We start from the raw sequence: 24,251 nt of genomic DNA, 5'->3' as shown, positions 1-24,251 counted from the left end.
TGGTGTCCATGAGGATGGGGTTCGATCCCCGGCCTCACTCAGTGGGTTAAGGATCCGGCGGTGCCGTGAGCTGTGGTGTAGGTCGCAGACGCAGCTGCATCCCGTGTTGCTGTGGCTGTGGTCGAGGCCGGCGGCTACAGCTCCGAATGGACCCCTGGCCTGGGAACCTCCAGATGCTGCAGGTGCGGCTGTAAAAAGGAAATGAAACACACACACACACACACACACACACACACTCTTACTCAATAGGAATTCCCTGCGGAGAGTCCTGGGAGGCTGCTGCTGGGGGCGGGGGGGGGGGGTGCTGCCCCCACCCCCCAAGGTTGGGGGAGGGTGACCCCCTGCAGGAGAGACCCGCAAACTCCCTCCGGCAGCTGTGGGGAGGGCTGGCCTTTGCCAGTTCTCAGCCCCCTCCCCTCCACCCCGACACCAAGGGCACAAACAGGGGCCCCTCCCCCAGGAACCTCAGAGGGAGGGGCCTCCGCTGGGGGGAGGGGGCTCCCAGCCCTCACTGAGGGAGCAGTTAATGCAAGAGACCTCATCAAAAATGATCACAAAAGCTCAGCCGGGCCCAGACCCCGGGGGGCTCTCAGAAGAGGCCAGAAGCGAAATGGGCGTCAGGCAGAAGGTCCATCTCAGAGCCGGAGGCGGGGGGAGGCCAAAAAACGAAGTCACAGTGGAGAGGGGACGTGAAGGACACATCCGGGAGCCCGAGCACGGTCACAGGCAGGGATGGGCAAGGACCCCACGACTGAGAGACCACGCGTCTGAAGGGCCCACTGTATCCTCGCCAGCTTTGACTTTTTATTTTAATGTATCTCTTTTTTTTGGCCTTGCCCGCAGCATGCAGAAGTTCCGGGACCCAGGCTTGAACCCATGGCACAGCAGCAACCAGACTCACAGCAGTGAGGACGCCAGGTCCTTAACCTGCTGAGCCACCAGGGAACTCCTGTTTTTAAAAAAAGATACACAAGTATGCCGGCAAAATTCTAAATTTCAGGTCAGGAAAGATAAGGTGTCCCCAGGGGTCCCCAGGGGAGCTCGGGAGGAAGGCAACAAGGAGACAGACACAGGACCAGAAAGGCCACCACGAGCAGCATCGAAAAGCACAGGATCCGAATTCACATGGGGAAAACGGGAAACGAGACTTAAAAGCCTGCGAAAATAAGAAAAGAAGGAAAGGGAAGCAAAGGATAAAATATAATGATAGGAATGACCGGAAAAGAATAAAACCAGATTTCAGTTACTTGAAAAAAAATAACAGATGAGCTGAATTCCCAACCAAAACAGAGACTCTCAAACTGAGTTAGAACAAAATCCAGTGACATTTAACAGGCGACAGAGGCCGAAAACAAAAGCTGAGCCGGCCACATACACCCAGCGAAGGCCGACAGAAGGCAGGAGAGACTGACTGCAGGCCCTCAGACATCCAAGAGGTCAAACCTGGACCCCGGGGGCTACTGCACAACCGCAGCACGCTCACGCCCCTCTCTGAGAAGCTGCAGGCCAAGCATCCGAGCAGCCAGGTACGTGAAACAAAATCTCTCAGAAATGCAAGCTCTTTATAAAACATGGAGTCATAACAAAAGGCTTTAATATTCGTTTAGAATTGCGACAAATCAAATTGGCAAAAACACACAGCATTTAAATAATATAAGGAACTTAAAGTCAGCAATCACTTCTTATGTGACAGAATATTTACAAAACTCAATTATTTATCGGCCACTAAGAAATCTTTTTTTTTAATTTCTATTTTTTAAATTTCATTTTTTGTCTTTTTTGTCTTTTCTAGGGCCACACCCACGGCACATGGAGGTTCCCAGGCTAGGGGTCGAATCGGAGCTGTAGCCACCGGCCTAGGCCAGAGCCACAGCAACATGGGATCCGAGCCACACCTGCGCCCTACACCACAGCTCACAGCAGCGCCGGATCCTTAACCCACTGAGCAAGGGCAGGGACCGAACCCGAAACCTCATGGTTCTTAGTCGGATTCATTAACCACTGAGCCACGATGGGAACTTGAGAAATCTTGAATAAACTCCTCAAAGTAGATTTTGCAGGCCACATTCTTGGATTATAATCAAATAACATTCAATAAAATGATGAAATGACAAAAAAAACCTGCTTAGAAATCAACTGCCTTACTTAGAAACTGCCTCCCAAATGGCTGCCAGAACAGAGAAAATTACAAATTATCTAAAAAGTAATAAAGTTTACACTTATGTGGAACCTGTATTTCAGGTAATTTATAGCCTTAAATACGTCTATTTCTTTAAAATGATTGACAAGTGATTCTATTTTTAAAAAACCCAACAATGTAAATCAAGAGAAAGGAGGAGGAGGAATTTAACACGAGTAAACCAACCACTGAAGCAGGAGAAAGGGTGAGTTTCTCTGAACGTCAAGTAAGCCACACCCGCCAAGCGCAACCCAGGGGAGAAGACGGCAGTGCCACGACTGGGAACAGAATGGAGGTGACAGCCCCAAAAATGGAAAGGACCGGACAGGTTTTAAGAAACGGCGTGCACGCCCAGGGCAGCAAAACGACACCCTAAAGGATGTCGTCCGAGTGAGGCTGGGCCACTCCCAGACCCTGTCATGATGCCAGAGACAAGACCCAGACACCACCAGGTTGTGCCACCGCAAGAGTTACGAACTCCGGGGCTTTTCACCTTCCAAGGACTCGGCATCAGTCCAGCTGGCGCACCCAGGACCCGAAGGAGGTGGGGGCTCCTGGGCCAAGTCCAGAAGGAGGGAGGGACCCCTGTGTGGCCAGGTGCTGACGTGGCAGCTGACTCCTTGCACTGGAGGCTGCGCCTCTGCAAAGTAAAACACGCTCCAGAGCAAGTCCCAAGCCAGGGTCACCTCCAAACCGGCTCCAGCCCCAGCTCCCAGGACAGCTTTGGCTGCTCACATTCGAGCACAGGATTAGGGAGCAGGCACTGCACGACGCCCAGCGGCAGGACACTTCCTTACCAGGGTTTCACAGGACTCGAATTTACTGAACTCGTGCAAGAGAACAGACCCATAGCCGCAGAAAAAATGAGAAGGTAATTCTAACAGATTTGTTTAAGGTTCCTTGTCTAGATGGTTTGACAGCTATCTAAAAATAATTCCAATATTATTTAGAGCATCAGGTAGACAGAAAAGTACTCCAGGTCACAGACAAGCTAACACGACACAGCCCAAAAAAGAAAACCAACAATTTGTGAAGATAGGTGCAAAATATAAAAGAAAATATTCGCAAACTGATTCCAGCAGTGTGTCAAAAGAAGGACTACTCCATGACCAAGTACGTACTATTCCGGGAGCAAGAGTGGTCCCACTCTGGGAAGCCCTTCAACACAACTCATTACATCAACGACTCCAGGAGAAAAGCCGTATTCTTTTACGTACAGGTGCTGAAAGATAACACAATTCAGTCACTGTTCCTAGTAAGAACTTTCGAGAAAAACAGGGGAAAAAGTAACAACTGAAGTATAATGAAGACTATTTACCAACATCTAGGCCCTAAAACTCTGTGGACACGCGGCCACTGTCATGACCATCAAGGCTGTTCAGGAGGGTGAAGCCGACAGAGGAGGACGGAGAAAATTAACTGGTGTGAGGACGGGAAGAGAGGGCGCTGGGCAGAAACCCCAGAGGCCAAAACATCCGCTCTAACGCAGGAGGGGATCTGGTGAGGCAGCTGGGCACGAGGTATCCTACGGAAATCAAGAGACCGGCTTTAATTCGGAATCATGTGACAGCAACGGAAATGGGGGGAAAAGCCCCAACTCAGCAGCTTCAAGACTATAAAATACCTAGGAATACATCCCACATACATACGTTCTCTCTGACAGGAGATCTAAATGTTTCTTTCTTTTTTAGAGCCGCAGCAAATGGAGGTTCCCAGGCCACGGGTCTAATTGGAGCTACAGCCGCCGGCCTTTGCCGCAGCCACAACAACGAAGGATCCGAGCCGTGTCTGCGACCTACACCACAGCTCACAGCAACGCTGGCTCCTTCACCCACTAAGCAAGGTCAGGAATTAAACCCGAAACCTCATGGGTCCTAGTCAGATGCGTTTCCGTTGAGCCGCAACGGGAACTCCAAGATCTGTCTAAATTTCAGTCACTAAAAATCCCAGCTGTCTCTTGCAGAAATGGACAAACTGATCCTAAAACCATATGGAATTGCAAGAGACTCAGAAGCCAAAACAATCTCAAGAAAGAACAGAGCTGCAAGGCTCACATGTCCCGATTTTAAGAACTACTACAAAGACCTAATTAGTAGGAGCTAAAATCATCCGCCTCTTGGAAGGAAACACAAATGTTAACTTTTGTGACCTTGGATGAGGCAACAGCTTCTTAAATACGACACCCGACACCCAAGCAGCCGAAGACAGCACAGAAACCTTTGTGCATCCAAGGACACCGTCAAGGAAGTGAAATTGGAAAAAGTATTGGCAAATCATCTGTCTGACAAGGACCTGTACCCAGCACCCTCCCCGTGACGGAGCTGAGAACCGTGAGGAGGCCTGGTGCCCCAACCTGCCTTAGGAACTCAGAGCGCTCTCAGTCAAGAGCCGAACAGGACTTTGTCCGGCCCTCACGATACCAATTCTAACATTCATCTGAGGAGCTCCCTGGTGGTCTAGTGGTGAGGACTCTGAGCGTTCACTGCTGAGGCCTGGGTTCAATCCCTGGTCTGGGAACTGAGAGCCCACATCAAGTTGCTATATGCTGTGGCCAAAAAAAAAAGTATTTTGTTTTTTTAATCTCTTTTTTGGCTGCACTTGTGGCACATGGAAGTGCCCAGGGCAGGGATGGAATCCAAGCCACAGCTGCAGCCTATGCCACAGTGCAGTAATGCTGGATCCTTCACCCACGGTGCCAGGCGGGGGACTGAACGGGGGCTGCCACAGAGAGAAGCTGGATCATTAACCTACTAGACCACAGTGGGAACTCCACCCAATTATTTTAATAAAATTCATTTAGAAGACAAAATAGTCCAAACACAGTAATGAGGAAGATGCACACTAGCAGATTTTTTTTTAAAGCGCACATCGTAAAGCTTTAGGCATTTAGGACTCTGATATAATTGGGACCGTAGAAAAATAAGGTTAAAAAACAACAAGTGTCCAGCAACAACCTTATCTAGAAAACACACCTGAAATCACTAAGGGATGGTCAGCCAGGGGAAGAGGTGATGCAATGGTTCCCCATTTTGAGGACAGAGAGCTAAACCCGGCCTTGCACCGCTGACAAAAATGAAAAATGAAGGGGAGGTCAGTGGCGAACGAATCCGACCAGGAACCATGAGGTTTCGGGTTCGATCCCTGGCCTGGCTCAGTGGGTGAAGGATCCAGCATTGCCATGAGCTGTGGTGTAGGTTGCAGACACGGCTCGGACCTGGCGTTGCTGTGGCTCTGGTGTAGGCCGGCAGCTGTGGCTCCTATTAGACCCCTAGCCTGGAAACGCCCATATGCCGCGGGTGCGGCTCTAGAAAACACACACACACAAAAAATAAATAAATAAAATAAAAAATGAAAACCACTAAAGAACTATATGGGTTTTTTTTTTTTTTTTTTTTTTGTCTTTTTATGCCACACCTGCACATATGGAGGTTCCCAGGCTAGGAGTCTAATCGGAGCTGTAGCCACCGGCCTACACCACAGCCACTGCAATACCAGATCCAAGCTGTGCCTTTGACCACACCACAGCTCACAGCAGTGCCAGATCCTTAACCCACTGAGCAGGGCCAGGGATCAAACCCAAAACCTCGTGGTTCCTAGTCAGATTCCTTTTTTTTTTTTAAGCACCAAAAAACTATGAGAACAGTAGAAGAAAATCAATCTGGGTAGTATGTTTATAAGCTTGATAGGAATGTACTCCCAAATAAGACATAAATCACAAAAAGCTAGGGGTTCCCTAGGGCATGAGGGCTCAGGATCCTGCATTGCCACTGATGTTGCACAGGTTCAATCCCTGGCCCAGGAACTTACACATACTTCAGCTGCAAGTGAGGCCAAAAAAAAAAAAAAAAAACAACTCTTGTCCAACAGGTTGGTCACAACCATTGTGGAGCAGAGGAAACGAATACAATAGCATCTATGAGGACACAGGTTCGATCCCTGGCCCTGCTCAGTGTCCGGTGTTGCCATGAGCTGTGGTGTGGGTCACAGACGCAGCTTGGATCCCACGTTGCTGTGGCTGTGGTATAGGCCGGCAGCCACAGCTCCAATTCGACCCCTAGCCTGGGAAGCTCCATATGCTGCAGGTTGCAGCCCTACAAAGACAAAAAGAAAAAAGAAAAAAAGGAGTTCCCTTGTGGCCCAGCAGCTTAAGGACTCAACATTGTCACTGCTGTGGCTTGGGTTGCTTTTGTGGCGCGAGTTTGATCCCTGGCCTGGGAACTTCTGCATGCCACATGTGCAGCCAAAAAAGAAAGAGAAAGTCTTGATTATAACACGAAACAACGTGAAACAAGGAAGGTGGGGGCGGGGAAGCCGTCCAAAGACTTCAGAGCTTCCCAATGCCTACAAAATGAACACTGTCCACATCCAGCTTCAGCCTCTCTTTCCGGCCAACTTCTTCCCAGGCTCAGAGCTGCTGCTTACAGGTGGAGGGTTCAGTTTTGCCAGATGACGAGGCCTGGGAGTCAGTGTCCCGACAGTGAGAACACAGCCGACCCTGCGGAGCTGTGACTTGCAAACAGTGAAGATGGTGCCTTTTGTTGCATCTCGTCATTTTCTAAACGAGACGTCAGAACCAGATTTACCTTGGGAAAAAAAAAAAAAAAGGAAGACAGACTCACTCCCACCCCCGGGCCTCCAAGGGCCGGCCTCTCTCCTCTGAAGCAGCCCTGGGCTCCGTTCCCTGCCCAGCTCTCCGGCCTGCGCCCACGAGCCCTCCGGCATCTTTCACGGCGGCTCCTCTGCCTCCCGAGCCTCCCTCCCAAGCCGGAGGCAGACACCCGCAGCACAGAGGTCGCACCTGCCGCCAAGTGGCCTCGGGAGCAAAGCCAAGGCACAAAGGAAAGGAGAAGCCACCGGAGCTGCTTTCATGTTAAAAATATTTATTTTGCTAAAAGATCACACAAAAGTCGGGAAGAGATAGAAGGGTATCAACTAGCCTATGTCAAAATCCAAATCCGAGCTGCGGGAGGACAGAGCCGCTGAAGACACTGTGGCCCGAGGGACCTGCAGGGAGGAGGGGGCCGCGGGCCGCCTCCCCGCCGGGCAGCGGGCGCTCACTCCTTGGACAGGCTCTTGATGGTCTTGTGCTCCCTCATGGCCTTCTCCCAGTCGCTGCCGTTGAACTCCTCGACCACCACGCTGCGCACGGTGCCCTCGTCCAGGCAGTGGGGGGCGATTCCTGCGGGCAGGGGTCCAGCCCGGGTCAGACCAGGCGCCGGCTCTCGGACACTCCCACAGCTGCTCACGGGGCGGCCTCCTGGCTCACCCCCCCAGCTCTCAGGGCGTCAGACGTCCCGAACCGGGGCGGCCGAGGCGGGCATCACTCAGCACCAGCCAGGAGGACAGCAGGGCAGAAAGACTCAAGCGCAGGGCAGTCTCTGAGCCGCAGCCTGAAGGACCCCCGGGCCTCATCCGGGGCTCGGAGGGTGACTTTCTAAGCATCACACGCCTCCCGTACTGTACAGGATTTTCTATTTTCCAAAAGCCCTTTGCGATCCTCAAGGGAGGCAGGAAAGACTCTCCATGTGATGGATGAGGAGCCAACGAGCTGCTATGGGGAGGCGGGTGTGACATCACAGCCCCCCACCCCACCCCCACCCATGGCGCAGCCACCTGCTGCAGGTCTGGAGGCCGCGTCTGGCAGGCCCAGGACCCCAGGGCCACCCGCCCTCAACTCCAGGGCAGCTGCTGTCACTCTCAACAGTGTCTAAGGGTTGTGCTGCCCCCACATCCAAGCGGGACCCGAAGAGGGCCCGGGGGTTCTCCTGCTGGTGTTTGAACAGCCAGTTTATTAAAGGGCAGCATAAACCCCCAGCCCGTCTCCTGCGCCCGCTCCCGCTCTCCTGACCAGCAGGCCACGCCGACCTGGATCTGGACGCCTCTGCGAGGCCCTGCCCGGCTCCACACACCTGCCACCGAGCCCCGCTGCCCGGAGGCTGCGTGGAAAGGGCCTGGCGAGGCGGGCGGGGGCCAGTGTGCCAGCGCCCACCCTCCCAAGCACGCTCGGCCGGCGGGCAGCTCCCACTCACCGAAGCCCCCCGGGTTGGAGCGGGGGGAGTAGAAGCTCTGGACGCCGCATCTCTTGCAGAAGGTGTGCTGCGCCTTGTGCGTGTTGAAGGTGTACGTGGTGATGCTCTCCGCGCCCTGGGAGGCAGACCAGTTGGCATCCACAGAAACACGCCTGGCAAAGGCTGACTGGGGAGAGCCCTCCCGCCGGGCCCAGAGTCACCAGGACACGCCCAGGGTCAGCGGGACAGGACCCCGCAGTCTGGAGCGGGACCGCTCAGGCTTCCCCCAGGTCCGCTGCACACAACACCTGGCCTCAGGCCTCGCCTGCGTCCCCGGCCTACACAGGAGGGTCAGCCAGGGGACTGGCCCCCACGTCCCTGGACAGCACCGCTCAAGGAGGACCAAGGAGGAAGGAACATCTGCCAGACGTCAGGGACAAGGCTAACTTCCTCACTGGACACCACGCGGGCAGCTGGGCAGAGGACGTGAGCAGACAGTTCAGAGAACTGGGTGGAGGGGGGTCAGCCCAGCCCTCGGCGGGTGGGGGACGGACCCTCTGTGCCCCAAGGCCCCTCCGCCCCATACCCACCACACCAGAGACAAGTGGTCCCCTGTCCAGAGACGTCTGACTGCACCCCTTCTCCCAAGAAATCAGAGGGACGAGGAGCCGCCCCCCACCCTCCTGTACCGCATGTGCCACGCACCCACCAGCAAGACCCCCCCCTGCTGGACCACATGGCCTGTCACCATCAAACTGCAACACACTGAGCTCTGGTCATTTCTTCTTTCTTGCTGCCCAATCAGACATCACCACCATCCGCCACGACGACGCAGCTATGGTCACCTCTCTTGACCGCTGCATTTGTTTTAGGGCCGCATCCGCAGCACATGGAGGTTCCCAGGCTAGAGGCTGAATCGGAGCTGCGGCTGCTGAGCCACATCTGTGACCTACACCACAGCTCACAGCAACGCCGGATCCTTAACCCACTGAGGGAGGCCGGGGGTCGACCCCACGTCCTCGTGGATGCTAGTCGGCGATGCTCATCGGGTTTGTCACCGCTGAGCCACAACGGGAACTCTGACCACCGGATTCCGTACTCGTCCTTCTGAACCTGACCTCTCCGCTCCGCACTCCCCTCCTGAGGACGCCTCACTCCCACCTTTCCTCCCTCCCCCGCCATCCTTCTAGGGGTCTCTGCCTGCTTCTCCTCCCCTGCTGTTCACCTCGCCATAAACGAGCGTCCCAGGCCCCCTCCCTTCTCTGGCTGCGCCCTTACCCACTGGCCTCCCCCAGCGAGTCCCGAGTCAGGGCGACAGCTCTGCTCCATCGCTGGGGCTCCAGGCGTGCACCCCACTGCCCATCTCATCTACCTCAATGTTCGAGACACCTCCTCAGTGTCTTCAACAAGGAGCCCTGACCGCAGCGCCCTCCACCCGCTTCTCCCGCAAGACCCAGCATCTCCAGTCCCCCTGCTGCTCAGAGGCCCAACGTCCTCTCCCCCTCTTGACATCCAACCCCACCTCTCAAACAGCGGCTCGCGGGTGTGGACCCAGGACCCGCCACACCACCGTCACCCGGAGCTTGTGGGAAACGTCCGCCTTGCTCCCCAGGCCTGCACGGTCGGGGTGGCTCCGCCCTCTGTTCACGAGGCCTCCAGGTAACGGTGCACACTCTGGGGCCTGCGAACACTCTTCCAAGACACACCTGCAAGTCTCTGCTTCCCTCCCGGGCCCCTGACTAGCATCCCTCACCTGGCAGCCACCACCTCCAGCTGCCCTCTCATCTCCACTCTTGCCTCCTGCCCCTACCCTCCACACGGCGGGCTTCGCACCACAAAGCACAGGGTCGGTGCCCCCCGCTGGTCCTGCCCCTCTCCCCTCCCAGCGTGGGTGTGCAGCACCCCCAGCCCCTGCCCGAGACCCCCACATTGCCCCAGCTCAACCCCCACCCTGCCAAGCAGCCGCCCGCTGTCCTGTCACACAGCTCTGCTCTCTCTGTCCACACGGCACCTCCGGGCTTCTCCTCATCTCCGTCTCCCCAGAGAAAACCTCAGCTCCATGGGGACAAAGGCCCGGGCTGCCACATTAGCTGGGGGGCTTCAGGGGAGCAGGGCCTGGCACAGGAGGTGCCCCGACAGCACTGCTGAAGCAAGGACAGGCTCTGCACTTGACTCAGAAGAGCAAAGAGGGAACTGCTCCTTCCACAGGCTGGGCCGAAGAAGAGCGAGCTGGGAAGTGACCCAAGAGCAGGCCCGCAGGGGGCGACTGTCAATTTCTGAGTCTAGAGCCCTGGTGTCCTCGGGAGCCGCCTGTCACCAGGGCTCAGGGCCACAGCCCCCAGCTGGCCCAGAGAAGGACTTGCGCCCACCTGCCCCGCCAACACCCAAGGCAAAGGGTCAAGAGCAAACGGCGGAGCGGGGACAGACTGCCCAGAGTGTCTGGGGGACATTCGGCGAGCCCCTCCTCCTAGACTCTGCAGGGCGGCCGCCCAAGGCCGGGAGCACAGACAGGACCAAGGCTGGCTCTGGAGGCCCTCCCGGCAGGCACAGGTGACCACATCAAAGCCGGAACGTCAGCCAGCACACAGCGGAGCCACGGGAACCAGGACAAACCAGAGCCCCGGCCCGCCCCACGTTGGCAAAGCTTGCTGTAAAGCCTGCTGAAGCCTTTTGAAAGTGTATATTCTTAGATGGAGGTTCCCAGGCTAGGGGGTGAACTGGAGCAGCAGCTGCCGGCCTCCACCACAGCCACAGCGAGGCCAGATCCAAGCCACGTCTGCAACCTACACCATAGCTCACGGAAACACCAGATCCTTAACCCACCAAGTGAGGCCAGGGATTGAACCCGCAACATCACAGTTCCTAGTCAGGTCTGTTTCCGCTGCACCACAAGGGGAACGCCCCTAAAGTCTGTATTCTTTGACCAGAGGTTTTACTTCTAACAGAATCGATTCAAAGAAATAATTTCTAAATTTTGAAGATTTATACACAGCGAGGTTCACGATGGCTTGTTTAAAACTGGGGGAAAAAAGAATTCTGGCTGTAGCAGAGTGGGTCAAGAATCTGACTACAAGGAGTTCCCATTGTGGCTCAGTGGTTAACAAATCTGACTAGGAACCATGAGGTTGCGGGTTAGATCCCTGGCCTTGCTCAGTGGGTTAAGGATCCAGTGTTGCTGTGAGCTGTGGTGTAGGTGGCAGATGTGGCTCTGGTGTAGGTGGCAGATGTGGCTCAGATCCCACACTGCCGTGGCTGTGGTGTAAGCTGGCGGCTACGGCCCCGATTAGACTCTTAGCCTGGGAACCTCCATATGCCGCAGGAGCGGCCCTAGAAACGGCAAAAAGACAAAAAAAAAAAAAAAAAAAAAAAAAAAAAAAAAAAAAAAATCCGACTACAGCGGCTAGGGTTGCTGTGGAGGTGTGGGTTCGATCCCCAGCCCAGCACAGTGGGTCATAGGATCCAGTGTTGCCGCAGGTTCAGTGCAGGTTGCAGCTGTGGTTCAGATTCAATCACCGGCCCAGGAACTTCCATATGCTGTGGGTGCAGGTGTTAAAAAAAAAACTGCACTCGACCTAGAAGTTCAAATGTAGAAAACTGCTTGTGGTACATTCATATAACTAGATATGCTGCAGATACAGGAGGAATTACATAAGTAAACTCGGAAATGGTTGTGGGGGAGGAAGGAACCGGGGGCTGAGGGACAGTGACGGGAATACCTTTCACCATTATACACACACTCTATTCCTTCCGAATCTCGTACCAAGCACAAAAAATTCCCTCAAAATAATAAAGTTAAAAAAAACCTTAATCGGAGTTCCCTGGTGGCCTAGTGATTAAAGGATCTGGTGGTGTCACTGCTGTATCTCGAGTCACAGCTGTGCCACAGATTCAGTCCCTGGCCCGGGAACTTCTGCATGCCATGGGCGCAGTCAAAAAAATTGTTTTTATTCATTTAGTTTCACTGGGAAAAGAAAAGGTAAAATTCTACTTTGATAAAAACATGTATGATATTTTTTTTTTTTTTTTTTTTGCATTTTAGGGCTACACCTGCCCTATGGAGGTCTCCAGGCTAGGAGCTGAATCAGAGCCACAGCCACAGCCACATCTATTCAGGATCTGAGCCGCGTCTGTGACCCACCCCACAGCTCACAGCAACCCACTGAGCAAGGCCAGGGATCGAACTCGCATCCTCAGGGGTCCTCGTCGGGATTGTTAACCACCGAGCCAGGAAGGGAGCTCCCTGTGGCCCATTTAGAGGGATCCATGTCCGAAATAATACACAAGGGTCTTTACCAAGATACGACAGTGGTTCCCTTGAGGATGGGATTTGGGTGACGTTATTTATTTTTTGATCCTTTGTGTTTGCATGTGCTTCCGTTGTACTACCAAATACGTGTCCAAGATATAAAGAGGAAAAGTAACATAACCTTTTAAAAAGAAGCAGGAAAGCGGGTGAAGAGGGACACAAAGCCCGGGCACTCCGCAGCGGCAGGCTCTTGACACTCACCTTCAGGAGCTTGAAGCGAGAGGCGGGGACAATGAAGTGTCTGTTCTGCTTCTTCTTACAGATGCTGCAGCTGCAGAAAGACAAGTGCAGACCCCAGGCTGTCAACAGCCACCTGCACACTCCAAGTGTCAAGGGGGGTGCCCAACCTGCCACACCCAAGAGCCAGCTGACCCCCAGAGGTGAGGCGTCTTTCAGCGCCACCCAGGGGAGGGCAGCAGGCAAGAGGGCCAGCCTCCTGGGGCCTCAGCCCTGCGTGCACCACCACCTGCCACGAGGCCGTGACCCCTCAGAAAACCAGGACCTGCAGAACTGCGTTCCTGTTGCCCATCCCAGTGTATTACAGTGGAAAGAACTGCCAGAATCTGCAGACTCCGGGAACAAGGACCTGGCACTGCTCTGACCTTACGCCTCTGGGACACGCTCACCAAAAGCCACCAAGGAAGCTTAGGCTTCCCTACCCTCATCTGCACCTCGCAGGAAGCCCAGCTCGTGTCCAGCAGGTCCTCAGCATCACGTCCTCGGAATTAAACCTAAGTCCATTCTTTTCGGTCCTCCTTTTAAAAATGCTAAGTTCGAACAGAATCCTCCAATGTCTTAGTTCACGGAGCTGCTGCTTCTGCGGGGGCTGCACTGTTTGAAGTCTGGTCTGGCCCCCATGGGAGGAATTCCGTGGTATTGGGCGACTACGCAGGCGTAACTCAGGCATCACTCCACCAAGGGCAGAAAGGACTGGATCCTCGAGAGAAGTCAGTTATCGGCCCACTACAGGTCCCTGTTCTACCACAGCAACCGAGGAGGTGCCAAGCGCAGGCCCACCGCAGACCCTGCAACATCACCTGCCTCACCTGGAAGGAGGAGGCCAGGAGGACAGTGAGCCTCCAGGTGTGCAGCCCTCACCTCACCCAGCTCTGGACTCCCGGGGATTCTGCCCACGGCTCTTCGTTTGGTCCCAGCCCGACCGTCTCCAGGAAACCAGGCCACCACCCAGCAGTGACATTCGTCGGCAGGGCACGCAGCTGGGCACAAGTCGAGGCCCCTGGACCACGACCCCACACACAGCAGGCTGCTACTTTCAGCCTCCCCCCATCTTTTTATTGCGTTTTAAGGCTGCCATATGGAGATTCCCAGGCTAGGGGTCAAATCACAGCTGCAGCTGCCGGTCCACACCACAGCCACAGCAACACCGGATCCTTAACCCACTGAGCGAGGCCAGGGCTCGAACCCACAACCTCACGGTTCCTAGTTGGATTTGTTTCCACTGCGCCACGATGGGAACTCCCCTCCCCCATCTCTTAAAAGAATTTATCATTGAACCCGTCTCACACACAAAAGGAAGCGAACAGAACGTGAACCCGCTCGTCCCTATCACGTGACTTCACCAGCACCCTCACAATGGCCATCTGTACCCCACCTCCTCCGACGAGGCGGAAGCAACCCTCGAGCACTCGAATGCTCACGTCCTTTCTAGCAACTTGGAAGAGAAAACACTCACTTGCAGTCAAAGATATGCAGGTCTGCCGAGGCCCAAACTTCAAAGCGCACCGCGCCGCAGTGGCAGCCTCCTGTGTGTTTCACCAGGCCCTGGTATTCGCTGAACAGAACAAAAAACACAACAATCAGGAAGATGGCAATTTCAGAAGAGTCAGGCCATGGTTGACAGCAAGCAGCAAGATGGGGCAGAGGTCCTCCAGAGACACCCAGCCGCACGCCTGCCCTTGGGGAGACACTGTCAACTTCATACAACGACGCGGCCCCGTCTCTGCCTGTGAGCTCGCTTTTCTCCATTTCCTCTATTCGGTTAAGTTGTGAAATAAGACATTCCAAAATCATGGAAAATGAGAAGCGGGTGGAAGATCCTAATCCAGCCACCGGGGCATGTTTACTTCACGGCAAATACTTAGAGATTCTTTTCACGAGCTAGGCGGGGGAGAGGGCAGTAAGCAAGATACAGCAGACGTGGCTCCGGGTTTTACTGACCTTTCGCAGCCATCAAACAGATTAACGGAATAACATTTACACAACCGTGATAAAGGCGGTACAGGCTGCTCTGATAAAGAAAGGCGAGGGGACCCAACCGCATCTGCTGGTTCCGAAAAGCCTTCGGAGAAGGGGAACAAAAGGCTCCTGTGATTCTGCTAGGTTCCTCTCCAGTATTTTGCATAAACATGACTCTTCACAGAGCTATCCACATCTTAGGCACAATTTTTATCCTTTTAAAACTTACTACATGTATGTTAGGCCCTTAATTAACCGTGAACACTTGATAAATCAGACTGCTTCCCGAAAGGGCTGAACACAGAGAAAACATTTCACTGTGCCGTCTCAAGCAATAATTAGAGGAAAAATAGCTCACTGAAGTTTTAATTTGCATTTATTGGGTTATTAAGACTGAATGCTTTTTCGTGTTTCTGTACCAGCTGAATCCGTTAGCTTGATGTATTAAAATTTTCTTCTGCTTTCCCAAATGCTTACTGTAAAAAATTCAGTAAGTATGAATTACTGCATAATTATATATACTGTAAAATTCAATTTACAACATCCGATGTTAAAAATCAAAGTCTCCTAAATCCTAACACCCAGAGGGCTGCACAGTTAAGTATTTGCTATATGTGCCTCCAGACTTTCTTCCATGCACTAATGTTTTAACAATAACAGTGAAGAGTTAGTTATATATTTTTAACTTAGCGAGTTTTGGTTTCTTTTTGACAAATGTCTGCAACTTTGCGCCAATCTGATAGGTAAAAAAATCCCACCCTTTTTTGTCAACGTTTAAAAATCCTTCTCTTGATCATCTGTCAGTCAGTGCGCAAGTAAAAAATTACTTCGAGTTTGCCTTGTACACTTCTGAGACCTTGATATGCCCCCACTCAGCAGCAGCTGGCACAGCTGAGGAGCTCGAAAATGCTGCTGTAGAGAAATTGTCCAGCTCATAGTCCAAGATGATGGATGAGAGAGTGAAGCACAGGGAAAACCAAATATTCCGTCTCTGAAGAAGACTCATCCTAACGCGAATTTCTTATGGAGCAAGGACAGAGGACATTTTTGTCCAAGAAAAGGACTAATCCTCAGGTTGTTACGCAACTGTTAGGTTGTTTTGTTTTCTCGGGGGGTTTCAGCTTGAAATGATGGGTCCTGAGAGACTCAGGGCGCTAAAGCACGTCCCTGCCGCACAGCTGCTCTACGGGGCAGCAGGGGCCCATGGAGACCGGGACCCCCGCAACTTAGGGCTCACGGCTCGCGCCTCGGCCGCCCTGAGGTCCCGCCCGCGGCGGTTGCGAACCGGCGGCCCGCGCGCTCCTCCCCGCGAGACGCGCACACAATAACGGGCGCCCGGTCCCCGCACAGTCCCAGCTCCCCCAGGCCCTGCCGCCCCTCCCGGCCGCTCTCCACACCCGTGCGCAAACCCCAAAGCGGCTCCGGGACCGGGGCAGCCGGGCGCCCCTCTTCCCGGGAAGGCCGGCCGCTCGGGCGCCAGGCGCGGGCCGGACGCCTCGGCCTTTGTCCGGCCGGTGCGGCGGCTCGAGCGCCGCGGGAGACGTTACGGGCGCCGGCCCGGCCGCGCCGCACTCACTAGGTGTCCAGCAGCAGCTTGGCGGCGCCCTCGAAGCTGAGCCTCTGCCGCTTCTGGAACGTCTCCCAGCGCTCCCGCTGCTCGCCCAGGTCCAGCTCGGACGCCGAGGGCGCCGCGGGCGGAGGCGGGGGCAGCGGCGGCTCCGGCGGCGGCTCCCCGGGGCCCGCCTCCGGCGCCCGCGGCGACGACTGCGGCCGCCGCTTGGCCGACGGCTGCCTCGTCGCTGCCCGGCTCCCGCCCCCCGTCTGGCCCGCGGGTGTCCGTGCGCGGCCGGCACCGGGGGCCGAGGCGGCGGCCGCAGGGGCCCTGGAGGCCCCGGTCCGCTTCTGCCCGCGTGGCTTGGCCGCCGCGCCGCTCCTCGCCCGCCGCATGGCTCCCGCAGCCTGGCGCGCAGGCCTCGCCGCCGCGCGTCCCCGCTCCGCGCGCGCTCGCTGCGCCCACGCGCCCACGCCGCCCGCGCGCGCCCGCTGCCCCGCCAGCCCAGGGGCCGCTGCGCCCGCCCGGCCGGTGCTTGCCCCGCCGCACCGCACCCAGCCCGCCCCCGGCCGCGGGGCCTGCACCTGCGCCGCCCCGGCCCGCAGGCCCTGTGGGACCGCGCCTGGGCCCTCCTACCCCGACACCCGGAGCCTCTGGGAACCTGCCGAGGCGCCTCCGCGCCCCGAACCCGAGGGCTTCTTCCTACCCTGCTGAGTCCTGAATTCAGAGCCACTTCTGCGCAGACACCCCGGGACGACTTCACCTCTCACATGTGGAGGACAGCACCTGCCTGGCAGGAGCTACGCGGCGCATGGGGAGCTAATCTGGGTAAACGGCCGGGCACCTGCAGCTGCGGGACACACAGCAGGTGCAATCACTGATCCTAAACTTGGACTTTTCTGCCAGATTATAAAGCAGCATCTTTAGGATTCCCTCCTGGCTCAGCAGGTTAAGGATCTGCGTTGTCACTGCTCTGGTGCGGGTTCTGTCCCTGACCTGGGAACATCCGCATGCCAGGAGTGTGGCCAAAAATAAATAAATAAATAAAATAGAACGTCTTTAAAAATAAATTTAAAAACAAAACAGAACAGCGACTTCAGAATCTCAATGGGCAGCAGATCCTTTAAACGTAATAAATGAATTCCGCACCAAATCCCATTATGATGGTTTTGTTGAACATGGTACCGAAGTTTAAAGACAAAAATCTTGAGACCCACTAATGGAACCCAAGTATTTTCCAAACCTATTTTGTTCCTCTATTTTATTCATATCTTCAAAGAAATAACGTTCTTTTACTCATTTTTCTACATTTTTGTTTTCTACTCCCTTAATGTCAACATTCCTTTTTGTTTTTACCTTACCGTTAGTAAACTAATACATAGTTCCTTTATTTTTAGTATTTGGTAATAAAATATTAATGACTATAAATTTTCCTCTGAGTATAGCTTTAGCTGTGTGGATTAGAGTTTCACTGAAGGTATAGTTTATATGCAGCAAAATGCACATATCTTAAATATACAGCTTATGTAATGGCCACCAATTTAAATATTGACTATTTTCAGCACTCCAGAGAGTTTCTCTCAGGTTAAAGAAAACACAGGGGAGCACATTTTTTTTTTTTTTTTTTTGCTTTTTAGAGCTGCACTCGCTGCACATGGAGATTCTCAGGCTAGGGGTCAAATCAGAGCTGTAGCCGCTAGCCTATGCCACAGGCTCAGCAATGAGGGATCCGAGCCGCATCTGCCACCTATACCACAGCTCATGGCAACGCCAGATCCTCAACCCATTGAGCAAGGCCAGGAACAGAACCCATAACTTCATGGTTCCGAGTCGGATTCGTTTCCACTGCGCCATGACGGGAACTCCGGGACCACTACTCTGACTTGAATCACCAGAGCTTGGTTTTACCTGTTTCTGAAGCTTTAAAAATAGCATGTACTCTTTTTTTTTTTTTTTTTTTTCTTTTTAGGGCTGCACCTGTGGCATATGGAAGTTCCCAGGCTAGGAATCAAATCAGAGCTACAGCTGCTGGTGGGATCCGAGCTGCATCTGCTACGTACACCACAGCTCACAGCAACACCAGATCCTCAACCCACTAAGCAAGGCCGGGGATCAAACCCGCAAGCTCACGGATCCTGGTCGGGTTGGTTAACAGCTGAGCCACAAAGGGGACTCCAGCATGTACTCTTTTATGTCCAACATCTTTCCTTCAGCATACTGTTTCTGAGCATCATCTGGGGTGTTCTGTGTACCGTGGGTTTTGTCTTTGCTGTGTAATACAGTTCACTCTCCTGTTGATGGACATCTGGGTTGTGTGGGGGCAATTATGAATAAAGCGCATTTCAGCACATGCTTAGGAGTGGAATTGCTGGATCACGGATTATCGGAAGGTTTTTCCAAGGACTGCTAAACAGCCTTCCAAAAGCCTGTACCACTTTATACTCCACCGGCAACGTCTGAGAGTCACAGGTGCGCCACACCCCCATGACATTTGATATGGTCAGTCTTCTTAAATTTAGCTTTCCTGTGTAAACAGAACAAAAAGGCAACCCACAGAATGGAAGAAAATATTTGCAAATGACACGACTGACAAGGGATTGATTTACAACATATACAAGCAGTATAAAAAAAAATCAAAAAATGGGCAGGAGTTCCCACTGTGGCTCAGTGGTCAGCAAACCTGACTAGCATCCATGAGGACACAGGTTCGATCCCTGGCCTCGATCAGTGGGTTAAGGATCCTGTGTTGCTGTGGCTGTGGTGTAGGCCAGTGGCTACAGCTCCGATTCCTAGCCTTGGAATCTCCATATGCCGTGGGTGAGGCCCTAAAAAGACAAAAAGCCAAAAAAAAAAAAAGAAAAAAAAAGGCAGATCTAAGTAGACATCTCTCCAAAGAAGACATACAGATGGCTAACATGCACATGGAAAAATGCTCAACATTGCCAATCATTAGAGAAATCAAATCAAAACTACAAAGAGGGGAGTTCCTGTTGTGGCTCAGAGGTAATGAACCTGACTAGTATTCATGAGGATGTCAGTTCAATCCCTAGCCTTGCTCTGTGGGTTAAGGATCTGTGTTGCCATGAGCTCGGAGCTGTGGGGTAGGTCGCAGATGCAGCTCACATCCTGCGTTGCAGTGGCTGGGGCTGGGGCTGACAGGTGCAGCTCCAATTCAACCCCTAGCCTGGGAACTTCCATATGCTGCAGGTTCGGCCCTAAAAAAAGCAAAACAAACTTAACAAAAACTATAAAGAGGTATCACCTCACTTTGGTCAGAATGGCCATTATCGAGAAGTCTACAAATAAAAAATGCTGGGAGTGCCCGGTGGCTCAATGGGTTAAGTATACAGCATTGTCACTGCTGTGGCTCAGGTCTGATCCCTGGCCTGGAAACTTCCACATGCTTCAGGTGTGGCCAAAAAAATTGAGTAAATGCTGAAGAGGATGTGAAGAAAAAGGAACGCTCCTGCACTGTTGGTGGGAAATGGGTTCAGCCACTATGGAGAACAGCATGGAGGTTCCCCAAGAAACTAAAAGTAGTTACCATATGATTCCACAATATCACTCCTGGGCTTATATCCAGATAAAACTATCATTCAAAGAGAGACCTGCACCCCAATGTTCACTGCACCACTGTTTACAACAGCTGAGACATGGAAGCAACCTAGATGTCCATCAACAGACGGACGGATAAAGATGTGGTACATACATACAGTGGAATGTCACTCAGTCATAAAAAAGGAGGGAAATGCCATTTGCGGCGACATGGATGGACCTGGAAATTATCATAGCAAGTGAGGGAAGCTAGACAGATAAGGACAAATATCCTATGACATTGCTTACATGTTGAGTACGAAAAAAAAATACACATTAAACTTATTTACAAAACAGAAAGAGACTCAAAGACACAGAAAACAAACTTACGGTTACCAAAAGAGAAATGCGGGGAGGGATAAAGTTAGAAGGTTAAGATAAACATATACACACTACTGTGTATAAAGGAGAGCATCAAGGACCGACTGTGTAACACCGGGAGCTCTACTGAATATTCTGTAAACACCTATAAGGGGAAAGAATCTGAAAAAAGACTCATATATATATATATTATATATATAAATAAATAAAATTGAATCATTGGGCTGTATGCCTGAAACTCCATACTGTAAATCAACTATACCTCAATTAAAAAAATAAATAAAAATAGGGCTTTCCTCTGTGGTGCAGTGGATTAAGGATCCGGAGCTGCCACAGCTGTGGTGCAGGTCACAGATGCAGTTCTGATTCAGCCCCTGGCCTGGGAACTGCTCGTGTGACATTTCTCAGTGGTGTGTTTTTTGCACATCTTTGCCAAGCAGTGATGTGGAAGCTTTTCATGGGCTTCCTGATCATCTGGACCTCTGCTTTATAAAGTGCCCGTGGACAGGCACTAAATCGGCTTGTTTGATGTATAGGAATTCTTTACGTCCTGATATGAGTGCTTTGCCAGACAAGTGTATTTAAAATATCTCCCAGTCATGGCTTTCCTTTTGATCTTATTATCTTTCAACGAGTGGATTTTTCAAAAATTTGATGAGGTATTTTCTTCTGAGAAAACTCCACTTGCGAGGAGTTCCCGTCGTAGTGCAGTGGCTAATGAATCCGACTAGGAACCATGAGGTTGTGGGTTCAATCCCTAGCCTCGATCAACGGGTTAAGGATCTGGCGTTGCCATGAGCTGTGGTGTAGGTTGCAGACGCGGCTTGAACACCGAGTTGCTGTGGCTGTGGTGTAGGTTGGCGGCTACAGCTCCGATTCGACCCCTAGCCTGGGAACCTCCATATGCCGCAGGAGCAGCCCTAGAAAAGGCAAAAAGACCAGAAAAAAAAAAAAATTCCACTTGCGAATTACTTATTTTATGGTTACTGTTTGTGCCAGGTTTTTACAAAAATCTTTGTCTACCCTAAAGGCATGAAGATTTATCTCCTATCATTTCTTCGAAAAGCGTTCCAGTTTTAGCATGAAAGCTAAAAAACATAAATCTATGATCCAATTCAAATTAATTCTGCAACTAGTGCAGGTGGAAGCCAGGTTCTTCCTTTTTCCTCCTTATCGCTGTGCTGTGGCCGAGTCTCCATCCTCTCCTCTGCTCCACCGACACACTGACCGTCTTTACCCCAGGACCTCTCTGTGTCAATTACTTAGCTTAGTTACTTAACCCTGAAGTCAGGGTAAGTCTTTCCGATTTGTTCTTCTTCAAAGCCACCTGTCTTGGCTTTTCTAGTCCTGCTCATTTCCATACAAAGAATAGCATCAGCTGTTAATTTCTACAAAAAAGCCTGCTTGGTGCTCCACGCTATCAACCCGATTCCTAGGACATCCCTCGGTTCCTCTTATTTAGTATTTCTAACTTCATTCCTTTAATTTTCACTCCTTCACTGCTGCTCTTCTGAGAGCTAGACCAATTAATGTTTTTCATATTATTCAGTTACTCGAATGAATCAAGTCCACTTCACTCCAGAGTTCCCGCCATGGCATAGTGGGTTAAGGATCCAGAGTAGCTGCAGCTGTGGTGTAGGACACAGCTGCTGCTAGGATTCTATCCCTGGCCCAGAAACTTCCATATGCCATGGTGCAGTCCAAAAAAAAAAAAGAAAAGTCAACTTCATTCCTAGGGTCAGGCTATTCCAAGAATATACCTTTTGAATCACCTTGGGTGCTCAAGGTGCAGTAACCTTGTTTTCTCCAACTCAAGCCAATTTAATGGTATATCTTTTTTCTTTCTTTCTTTCGTCTTTTGTCTTTTTTAAGGCCGCACCTGAGGCATATGGAGGTTCCCAGGTTAGGGGTCCAATTGGAGCTGTAGCTGCCGGCCTACACTACAGCCACGGCAACACCAGATCCGAGCCACATCTGCGACCAACACCCCAGCTCATGGCAACGCCAGATCCTTAATCCACTGAGAGAGGCCAGGGATCAAACCCGCAACCTCATGGTTCCTACTTGGATTTGTTTCTGCTGCACCACGACGGGAACTCCATGGTATAATATCTTTAAAATAAAATTCTAGTTCGTTTTTCTTTTTGTTGTATTCATTTCTTAGATTTCACATATAAGTGATAACATACAGTATTTGTCTTTGACTTATTTCACTAAGCATAATACCCTCAAGGTCCATCCATGTTGTTGCAAATAGCAAAATTTTATTCTTTTCCTTTTTTTCGCCACACCTGCGGAATGTTCAATATCCTGGGCTAGGGGTTGAATTGGAGCCCTGGCCTACACCACAGCCATGGCAACGCCAAATCCAAGCCACATCTGCCCACTACTGCAACCTACGTTGCAGCTTGCAGCAATGCAGGATCCTTAACCCACTGAGCAAGGCCAGGGATGGAAGCTGCAGCCTCACAGAGACCATGCTGGGTTCCTAATCTGCTGAGCCACAACTAGAACTCTGATTTTTTGCTTTTTTCTAAAGCATAAGTTCCCACGATTTTGGCCAGAATTGCTAGAAGTGTAGACGCATAAGCAAGTAAATAACATTGCCCTCCAAGGCAAATATGCTTGAAATGGATGGTACCTGGCTGTTTTAGCTCCAGGGAGTGTGCAGAACCCGCACTGGCCACCAGGGGGCAGGGGTCTCCGTCGGACAGAACAGGTAGGCACAGGGCCTCAGGGAGGTAGTGCCCACTGTTAAAGTCATCAGTACCTGCCAAAACCCCAGCTACCTGCAAGTGGGAAAAGCAGCTGCCAGGGGTTAGGGTGGACCTGGCTCGCCGTCCTCTCTCAACCAAAGGAGATGCACCCAAATCTCTCAGTTTGTGGGACAGACCTGTTTCTTTCCCTTCCGATACGTTTATCAATACCTACCTACATCCCTCCTACCAATGGTAAATTCTGTTTTCTGAGCATTTGCTGGGCCACCACTAACCGTGGTGCTCATCAGAACAAGAAGTCTCTTCCAGGCAGACACAGACTTAGGAGGCTAACTAGTGCTCCTGAGTGACTTAGAGGAAGATCCCCTCCGTCTGGGCAGCCCTACACGGTGGTCCTGAGACCTTACTGAGTACCAGGCACTGTGCTGTGAGGCACCGCACATCCCGTGTCTAAGAGTCCTCAGCACGGGGCAGGCACTGTTCTCGGCCACGTGTTTCCGATGTGAAACTGAGGGTGTAAGTCACTCATGCTCACACAGTCGGCTGGTGCTCGAGCTCAGGCCAAAGGGAAGGGCAATGACCTTGGTTGCCCTAAACTCCCTCCCACATCCAGTGCACTCAGTGGAGTCCCAGCGGCTGCAAAGTCTCCCACGGCCACCTCCCCGTCTATGTCCTCACAACAGCAAGGGTGATTTTTTTTTTAGCTCTTTCTTGTTTTGTTTTGTTTTTTGGGTTTTTATTTTTTGCCTTTTTCTAGGTCCACACCTGCAACATATGGACGTTCCCAGGCTATGGGTCCAATCAGATCTGTAGCTGCTGGCCTATGCCAGAGCCACAGCAACTCGGGATCCGAGCCTCGTCTGCGACCTACACCAGAGCTCACGGCAACGCCAGATCCTTAACCCTCTGGGCAAGGCCAGGGATCAAACTCGAAACCTCATGGTTCCTAGTCAGATTCATCAACCACTGAGCCACGATGGGAACTCCTAGCTCTTTCTTGTTATAATAAGTAATGTACATCACGTATATGCAGAGTTCAAATAACACCAATAAAAGGAATGTCCAGGGAGTTCCCGTCGTGCCTCAGTGGTTAACGAATCCGACTGGGAACCATGACGTTGCGGGTTCGATCCCTGGCCTTGCCCAGTGGGTTAAGGATCTGGCGTTGCCGTGAGCTGTGGTGTAGGTCGCAGACCCGTCTCAGATCTGGCGCTGCTGTGGCTGTGGCGCAGGGTGGCAGCTGCAGCTCCGATTAGACCCCCAGCCTGGGAACCTCCATATACCACAGGAGCGGCCCTAGAAAAGGCAAAAAGACAAAAAAAAAAGGAATGTCCAACTAGATTAAGGGGCGGAGCTTTACCAATGTCTCTGGTTTACC

At 52.3% G+C, this 24,251-nt stretch overlaps 1 protein-coding gene across 2 annotated transcripts; it reads right to left on the bottom strand.

Moving 5' to 3' along the window:
• CENPV (centromere protein V) lies at positions 769–16,669 on the bottom strand. 2 transcript variants are annotated; one of them, XM_021066286.1, is made up of 5 exons: positions 16,266–16,669; positions 14,187–14,285; positions 12,695–12,764; positions 8,209–8,323; positions 7,040–7,358 (listed from the first exon to the last, which is right to left on the bottom strand). In XM_021066286.1, the coding sequence occupies exons 1-5, from the start codon at positions 16,634–16,636 to the stop codon at positions 7,234–7,236; spliced, it is 780 nt and encodes a 259-aa protein (XP_020921945.1). In that variant the 5' UTR covers positions 16,637–16,669; the 3' UTR covers positions 7,040–7,233. The 2 variants fall into 2 exon arrangements, with proteins under 2 accessions (XP_020921946.1, XP_020921945.1); XM_021066287.1 differs by lacking the exons at positions 7,040–7,358; positions 8,209–8,323 and adding an exon at positions 769–1,156.

The sequence above is a fragment of the Sus scrofa genome, chromosome 12 (assembly GCF_000003025.6).
Source record: "Sus scrofa isolate TJ Tabasco breed Duroc chromosome 12, Sscrofa11.1, whole genome shotgun sequence".
Lineage (NCBI taxonomy): Eukaryota > Metazoa > Chordata > Mammalia > Artiodactyla > Suidae > Sus > Sus scrofa.
The sequence above is the reverse complement of the archived record's forward strand: the minus strand, read 5'-3'. Positions and strand labels throughout refer to the sequence as shown.

Bases quoted from the DNA above. Each gene is read 5' to 3' on its own strand.
- CENPV (XM_021066286.1), bottom strand. From the start codon at position 16,636: ATGCGGCGGGCGAGGAGCGGCGCGGCGGCCAAGCCACGCGGGCAGAAG. The intron at 14,286-16,265 runs GTGAGTGCGGCG...TGTTCTGTTCAG, and splicing joins AAGCTGCTGCTGGACACCTA to CGAATACCAGGGCCTGGTGA. The intron at 7,359-8,208 runs GTGAGTGGGAGC...CCCTGCCCGCAG, and splicing joins CTCCAACCCGGGGGGCTTCG to GAATCGCCCCCCACTGCCTG.